Source organism: Eucalyptus grandis, chromosome 10 (assembly GCF_016545825.1).
Source record: "Eucalyptus grandis isolate ANBG69807.140 chromosome 10, ASM1654582v1, whole genome shotgun sequence".
In the NCBI taxonomy this organism is placed as follows: Eukaryota; Viridiplantae; Streptophyta; class Magnoliopsida; order Myrtales; family Myrtaceae; genus Eucalyptus; species Eucalyptus grandis.
The window spans coordinates 18,158,518-18,167,504 of record NC_052621.1 but is presented as its reverse complement, the minus strand read 5'-3'; the positions used below and the strand labels follow the sequence as shown (position 1 = coordinate 18,167,504).

The 8,987-nt window shown below is 38.0% G+C and overlaps 1 protein-coding gene across 1 annotated transcript; it reads right to left on the bottom strand.

Moving 5' to 3' along the window:
- Positions 1–919: 919 nt before the first annotated feature.
- On the bottom strand, positions 920–2,339 carry LOC104422098 (probable carboxylesterase 17). The gene has a single exon (XM_010034327.3). It carries the CDS (start codon positions 2,311–2,313, stop codon positions 1,288–1,290), a length of 1,026 nt encoding a protein of 341 aa, XP_010032629.2. The 5' UTR covers positions 2,314–2,339; the 3' UTR covers positions 920–1,287.
- Between the last annotated feature and the right edge of the window lie 6,648 nt (positions 2,340–8,987).

Here is an 8,987-nt window from a genome sequence, read left to right as displayed (position 1 = left end):
ATTTGGGTTAGGTTCTTTTGAAGAAGATAAGCAATTTTGCCCCCATTGTTTTTCAAATTTGTTTCTGGATTCACTGGAAGTGTTGGTGATTTTTCTTTCACATTTTGTTGCTTCGTTTTTACCCATCAATCAGTTTGATCACTTTTTCATTCAGTCGTCTCCATATCCTCGTTTTGTGCTAATGGAATGAGAATATGCAATAAAAAATGGTTTTTCCATCGTGAAGGATAAGGGAAAATCGAACCGAAAGTGGCTGAGAGATTGTTTTATTCTTTACTGGATTGGTGGCTTGGTTACGCTTGTCTACATTGGCTTCGATTCTTCCTCTTTAATTTGGTTAAGCAATTTTTTGAACTTAGCATTTGTTCAGATATTTGTTTAATCGATAGATCTAAAACAATATCATTTCTTTGTGGTTTTTGCTGATTTGATTTCTCCGATGAAGCACATAAATGAATCTGCAATAAAATAATGCCATGTCATATTTTTTGGCATTCCATATCGAAGTTAGCACTTAAATTATCGTTTTTTTTAAGTAACGTTTTAGTAATCCAATAAAAATTTTGGCATTAAGGATATCGTTATACGAAAGTAATGACATTTGTGTTAACATTTTCTCGAAAATAACTAGAAAAAATGGCTAGCAATGTTTTATTGAAAATAGCCCACGTTATGTTGTCACCACTACATGTACAATAGCCGGCAATGACTAGGTTATCATGTCAAATAAATTAGGCAAGATTTTATTGAGAGGACTTGATTGATTTTTTTCCAGGTTCAATTGAAAAATTGAGAACTGGATTAGTTTTCATACAATATGTTCAAAACTAATTCTGCAATTACCCTTAAAAGAGAAGAATGAAGATCTTGTTGAGTAGAAGTTTCAAATACCGTAATGTCATTAGGAAATCCTTTATGCTTGTGGTAAAGCAAGTGCACATAATATACAAAAGTTACATACGCATCTGAGAACACTTATCATTTGTGATCGATGCTAGACTGTACCCATGCTGATGCAAAGAAGCCGCAAAGTAGAGAAAGTAATGAAATGATGACAAACTGATTGACCTTTTTTTTATGAGAAGATGACAAATTCATCGACTTTACGCAATAATGCATCTATAGAGATAATGTACAAATGTGACCAATAAAGAAAACTGGCTGACTGAAAATGACCAACAATCACCACCATGCCTCCTAGGTCCTGACCTCCGACACAAATAAAACATGTACCATTTTCTAATTGACAAAAGAAAATGCACCCAGCTTCTCTCATTTTGTTAGCGATCATTGATTGATGAAAGCTTTGATATCTGAGATCATCTCCTGAGTTCTTGAGCGAGCCATCTGGGACTTGTGCAGGACTTGGAATGCATGTCCCACCCCTCTGTACATGACCATTTCCACTGCCTTACCCATGTTGGCCAAGGCATTACATAGCTGCGAGTTCCGGTCCTTCAAGATGTCGAGCTCCGATATGCACACCATCGCCGATGGGATGCTCGAATTGATCCTATTCGACAAAGGATTGCACCAGGGATGGTCCCTATTTGCCCCTGAAGGAAGTGACAGCCTCCAATAGGTGTCAGAAGCAGATAGAGTCAGCGCCGAATTGGGCGGCTGAGAGGCCATCTTTTCAGACCCGGTCCGGATCTCTCCTCCAAAGAAAGGTTGGATTAAAATAACACCCTTCAGATGCAATGGTTTGATGGCATTGGACACAGAAGCACTGACGTTTCCTAGTTGAACAGCGACGTTAAAGGCTATATTAGCGCCGGCGCTGTCGCCAACTAGGAAAAAGTTGGACAGATTGCACTGGCTCACCCACCATTTGTGCTCGTCGGATCCATTGGCAACTTGCCTTTTAACCCACATGATCGCATTGACTCCGTCCTCGTAAGCAGCTGGGAGACGGTTCTCAGGTGCAAGGCGGTAATTGACTGACACGATCACGCAACTTGCGGTGGACGCCAGATTGGCTAGGAACTCATGGTAGCAGCTCCACGCAGCTGATCCAACGCAGAATCCCCCTCCATGGAAGTAGACAAGCAAGGGGTACTTGCCGGGCCGGTTTGGAACATAGACACGCGCCCACAAGTTGGTGAACTTGTCGATTGTGACGTCTCTGGCATGCGTGTCGACTCCTGAGGAAATTGTGCAGGAGACACTAGGGATGATGGGGAACCTCTCGACTCGCCCATCCTTGTAAACCCTAATTAGGCCTTCAATCTCTTCGAGGACCAATGATTGTTGTTGCTGATGGCTTTTGCTCAGTTGGTGGTTGAGCCTGGCATCAAAAGATAGAGAAGCCATTCTTTTTCTTCTAATTAGTGAGAAGACGGACTTATTGGTTTTGGATGGAAAATTTGCCAATGTAGGGTTCTTTATATAGGAAAAGAATTTGGGCAAAGACCCTAGAGAGATCTTTCAATGCGGGTAAAAAAAGTTTCCAATCTCTGTTTGAGGCAAGTGGGTGGAGTAGAACCTCCCCCTATGTCATCAAATTGATTCCCTTTTTTCTTTATTAAATGGATCACATTCTTTGCAGTAACAGTTTGTCTTGTTTTCGTGAAGGAGTGATGTCATAAACACTTATTCCATTTTTTCAATTGCTAGCCGATATAGCAAGGAGATCGCATCTTGATCATCTAGTATAACTAAACTGCCTCGTTCTTCATGGCATTTAAAACTTTAGCATGTGATTACATTGTTGGGAGATCATTAGCAGAGGGTTCTGTTTCTTGTGCCAGGACTCTGGACAATGCCATCTTGAGTTGCTTGATAAGTTTCATATGGAAAAGTTCTCATTTTTCAGAAATATGTGAGAGGATTCTGTAAATTGCAAAGAAAGCTCGTTCATAACTGTTTGCCTAGATTTTACTGTGCCTATTCCCAGCCAGAGATGGGAAGTTGCTCCAATTCATGCCATGTCCTCATGTTTAAGACACGGTTGACTTACACTGTTATGGGTGGAACTTGAGTCAGGAAATATATATATTCCACAATCTCAACATTCAACCCCAAAACGAAGGGTGGACTCTTATATTCTTGAAACTATCCTCCTCCTTTTTTATCTTCTCCCTAAACCTTTGCTTTTAAGGGTCAGACACAAAAGTTTTCAGATTTTCCCAGATGCTTCTTCCATGTAGAACATTTAGATGCTGCGGTGAGTTATATACCATTGATAAAATATTTGTCTGAACTCAAAAATTGTTTGAGACTTTTAATGCTCTTCTACGGTGATCAAAATTGACCGGGTACGCAGCATCTGATCCCCAAGATGCTCCAAAAATCATCTCGCTGACGATAATAAAGAATTTAGACGTCGCATGTCACGGCTGCATGAATATGATTCCCCACCAAAACGTAGAGGTCATGATCGAGATGAAGAACACAGTTTGTTCCGAGACTTTTTATCGGTATCACTCTTTAGGTTTAGAAAAAGAACAGATCCATTGAAAGAGAGGTCCATAATGTGGGACTGAATCGTCAAGATTTTGTTCTTCGTACTTGCCACAAGAATCTAGACCTCATGTCCATCTTCTCAAGTCTCTCAATCTATTTCAATTCTGAACTAGTGACCTGGTGAATTGAAGCTCCAAATCCTGAGTTTAATGGGAAGGGTAAGGAAGGCATTCCCAAAAACAAGATCCACAGAATATTTTCTTGATAGTCCACCTTCTTGGGGAGCTTTGTAAGGAATGTAATTATCACAATGCGACAATGTGAGACAGTTCTCCATTGATTCTGACATATATTCTATGACACTTTCCTCACATTTTATTCTTTGAGGCGGCATCAATGTTTGTCCAGTTCTGTTGGGCTGAGACATGGGTGTTGTGGCACCAACCACCACATTCTAAGGAAGAAAGTAGACGAACGTGGGAGTCGCATTTTCTTATCTAGTCCAGCTAGAAGGCATGCCATCCACTGTTCATTTGGCCTAACCATAAGAAATTACTTTATGAATGTGAATCAGCTCAAATTATATGTACTCAACATATTTTATAGGTTGATACAACTAAAATTACATGGGATTAACGTGATTTTTTCTGAGACAAATCAACTTAATGTTGGGCCAACATTGCAGAAGTCCAATACTTTCATCCTAGGAGTGTTAAAGTGTACATATGAGGGTGTTAGGCAAAAGAAGTTTCACATCAAGGATGTATGGTGATGCAAAGTAGTTAATATATTTTACTTGGATCGTTACTCATTGGCTTAATCTTATAAATGAAAATGGTTCCATCGAGATATGTTGACAAGCTCGAATCTAGACTCTCTCCTTTGTGATCACCCTAGATGAAAGTATTAGACTTATGATGCGTCGGGCCAATAAATGGTCTCAAAACTTAAAATAGATTAGTGTGCCCCCAATGTAAATATGTGTTTGTTGAAGATCTCAAAAAAATAAAAATAAAAATTCAAATGTGACTCTTTAACCGAGGTGGCGCATCGTTCTTTGAGTCTACAACCAAACTTGGTTGGGCTAACTATGGCGATTGGGGTGTAATCGTAAAGGTGAATTTTGTTCCTGTCTCCGATAATTGTCAAGCTTGATCAAGCCAACGTGGAAATTCAAGTTGAGAAAATGTCAATGCAGAAGAGATACCTAAATTAAAGGGGAGTGGGTATAACAAAGAAGGCTCACACATGAGGAGGAGATTCATTAAGTTACGCATATGTCCAACTAGATTTGTTGATAGGATTGAACTTGAGCTCTCTTTTTATGATCTCCATAAATAAAGATATTGGGCTTTTGCTACGTCAACTCAACAAGGAGATCACTCTCAAATCCTTGAGGATCCACATTCATTCAACCAATAAGTTAAGCTCCGGCTAGGATACATCAACCGATTCATACCACACCACATCTACAATGTGAGACTTTTTCTCACTTAACATCTCCTATGGGCACCTCATCACTTTGCCATCGAATTATCGCAACAAGATTTTATACCATATTCTATGTCTGTTACAAACGCATAATCTTGGACGTGGAACCATGCTAAATCGAGTCATCGAGATACCGCAAAAGAAAAAAAAAGAAAAAAAAGAAAAACACGTTTAAAAAATCCAATTGTAGGATCAGATGAACCGCCTAGATGGTAAAAGCTAAAGATTCTTTGTCATCCCATTTTTTTAGTCTCTTCAAAACCAGGAGGTCTTTTCAAACCCAATAGATAAGCCAATTACGTTTGTCATCTTTATTCCCATCACATATTAATATTCTCCTTCTCCTTTCTTCTCCACCTTTTTGACCAAGCATCAACCATACGCGACCCGTGACGTGGGAAGCCCTCGAGAACAAATGGATAGCCAAATGGCATATTTCTTCTTTTTGGTCAATGAAGCTTTTACTTCATTGTTTTCACACGTTGCCCTAGGTTCTTGGTAAAGGGACGGTCGAGATCTTTGATTAATGCAAACAAAAGTCATCTAGAATGTGGGAAAAGGTATGGAAAAACTAAGAGTGAAGTTCCTCAGCTTCATTCCGATTCTGGAAGAAAGAATAAATTTGGAACTAATTTTGCCAAACCCCTTTAGAAGTTGCTTTGAACTTTTCTGAGTGGCATATGCATTAGGTTTACTAGCAACGGCCGTTTCAGTTAAAGAGGCTTACAACTATTGCTAAGAAATAATTCTGCATTATCTTGCCAAAAGAAATGGCATATTTTGTCATAATAATATATTCCGTGAGAAAAATTACTATTTCAGTGCTAAACTTATTATATGGATGCCAATTCGATTCTAAATTTTCAATTTTTCTAATATAGTCCTAACATTTATGTGGAATTCTAATGTAGTCCTTCCAGGCCATTGAAAATCGCTAACATGGCAATCCACAAGTTGTCCACGTTAGCAAGCCACTTAGGAGAACCAGCAATGATTGGACATCATGGTAGCAATTTTCACGGGCAATTGGCCAGAAAATTGCCTAGAATGACTACATTAAAATTTCACATAAAATTTTAGTACTGCATTTACATAATTAAAAAGTTTATAACTGAACTGACATTTATATAATATGTTTAGGCTAATTAAATAACTATCCCATATTTTGTATTGCTCATTTTTAAGTTTAGATTTGAATATGAAAATATAAAGAATGATAATTAAGATTGAATTATCAAAAGTTCAAACTTTAAATAGGTTATAATTACGTGTATTAAAAAGGGTGTTGTCATACGTAATCCAAATGACTATAACAACTCAATCCATTCCATGTGGACCAAGTCCTCTAAAAGGAGTACTTTGAATAACCACATAAAGTAGTGGCCATTTGAGGGTCGATGTTGAATTATAAATAACTCCATATGGCCTTTTTCCCAACTAATATGGGATTTAGGATTTCACAAACTCCCTCACATAAAGAACCGTTATAGTATGTGAGAACGTCAGTGTTGGCCTCTATTGCCTAGTGACACTCCCTTAATCCGATGTGTGGTCTAGTCCATGCATGGTCCCTCCACCATTCTAGAAGCCTGTTGAGAGTAGCACCTTGTTCGAAACCCCTCACTCCCGTCATTGCTCCATGCCTTTATCAGATCAAGTATGGGCCTATTCCATTCATGAACCACACATCTATAAGAGGGAGCCTTGCTTTGGTACTATTTGTAATGACTCAACTCGTTTTATATGTGGGCCAAACCCATGAAATCAATCACAGTAATTTCTTTTAAAAAGTATTCACTGTAAGTCTTCCGGTTACAAAGCTCTGCCAGACTGGTAAGGTGCACGTCGAAACAGTAGCTGGACAATCGGAGTAAACGTGCTACATTAAACTTTATCGGCTTTACTTGGCGCCGTTGTGACCAATATGGTGCCAAACACGCTGAGAGCAGCTTGCGTGCACGGACGTGTGTGTCTGCGTGTGCGTCTGCGTGTGCGTGTTCGTGTGGTGTGAAAGATGGCAATCACCGCGTTGCGGTCCGGTCGACGAGACGGGATCCATCTCCCGTCGCTTATCTCTTGTGGAAACTGCAATCACCTCACGGTAATCATCCTTTCAGATCTGGATCTGAGAGTTCTGTGCTCTGCGTAATTCCATTAAATTAGCGAATTAAGAAAGTACGAAGTTCGGAAAGTTTTTCAAAGAACCGATGAAACTAGTGAAACAAGAGCACCTCCAGAAAAATAAATCATGCCACATGAAAAACAAACGTTGTTATGAATATAATGGACGTCACAGAATTTTTCGAGGCTTCATAGTCTCATATATATGAGTAACTGCCTAACTGGTAGAAAGAAAGTAAAGTTCCAAATTGCAACGATGATACTGTACATGACACAAATGGGTTGCTGGACTATTGCAAGATATTCTCTGACAAATTTTCTCTCAAATTGATGAAATTTTTAAAAATATCATGTTATTCATATTTGATGCATACGTGGGCGAGTGATTCTAGAAATGGGGTTTATGGGTTGTGTGCATGAAAGGTGTATGGAGATGGACGAATTAATGTAATATAAATGTTGAGGGATAGGGAGGTTCACTATTAATGAATAAAGGCAGAAACCACCAGCAAGGGATAAAGAACTGAGATAGATGGCAGCTCCTCACCGAGGCATAAAGGATTGCTCCACCAGCTAAGGATAAAGAATTATTTGATTCACTACCAACAACGTTAGATAAAGAATCAGATAAATAATTCAACTTACAAAGAAAGATTATCATTCAAACAACTTTTCACATTACAATTGAGAGCTTTCCTCTATATATATATAAGAGAGATAATGACATGGGAATTATCGAAACATTAAAGCATGGGAACTGGAAAGTAATTCGAGAACTAGGAATTTAGAACTTTGACTCTTGAAACTTACATAATAGTAAAGTAAAGACTCCTAAAAATTAAGAAATGCAACTAAAGAATTAGCAATTATAACCTGAACGGAGACTTGAATTCTTGACTCTTTAGCCTTGCGGTTTATCTTCAAAATTCGTCCATCAACCTTGACCAAAAAATAACTATCTCAAGTGATGAGTCTAATGGATGGCCAAGATTGGATGACTAGACAAGGGCATTTTGGTAATTTTTCACTTTAGGGCATTTTCATAATTTTGATGCATGGTAGAGAGTTGGCCATCAGCCAAGGCATGACTAGTCTGAAATTGTCACCAGTCACTGGAAAATGGTCGGAAAATGGCCACGGGTCAATGCTAGTCAAAACCAAGTTGAACTGTTCGAACCGGTTTGACCCGAGTTTGACCAACTTAAACCACCTCAATCGTAATCCTAATTTTGTTCTAATTTTCTGATTTTTTTAATTAAAGTGAAATTAAAATTAAACGCAATTAGATTATCCCATGCTGATTAATTGTGCGCAAAATCCTCAAATTCATTAAATTCCTAATAAAATGATGCCACAAGTTAGACCCCTATTTGCAATTGAACTTCAATTGGACCCTAGTCTAGAATCGACTTGATTTGAACTAGTCGAATCGACTCAATCAAACCACACTAGCTTGATTTCATAACCTTCAAGCGCATATGCCAAATTGAGATGTTCCCATCTAAATTTGCCAAAATTGGTGCCGGATTTGAATTGCCACTAAAAAATTAAGATAGTTAAGGGCATAATTGCCCAAACAATGAAGAATTGATCAAGACAACTGATTAGGGCTAAAATTGGAAATTTTTATACCAACTGAAATTCCAAATTGGTTTGACGATTGGATTTAGAATGACCTCTTGATCAAATGTTGCGAATAAAGTTATACTAAAAAAATGACTAGAAACAAAGTTATTTTATTTTTGTCCGATTTCGAACATAATCCAAAAAATTGGAAAATTAGGTTTTTAATTCATTTTTGTGAAATATTTTATGCCAAAGTCAAATAAAAGTAAAAATAAGATGATTTGAGGGTTTTGAAATTTTTGAGATTTTTTTGTCAAAGTGTTAACCAAAGTTAATATTTTACTAATTAATCACTTAAATGTCAATTAATAGGTCAAACTTTGATTATTATTTTTCAATGTAAA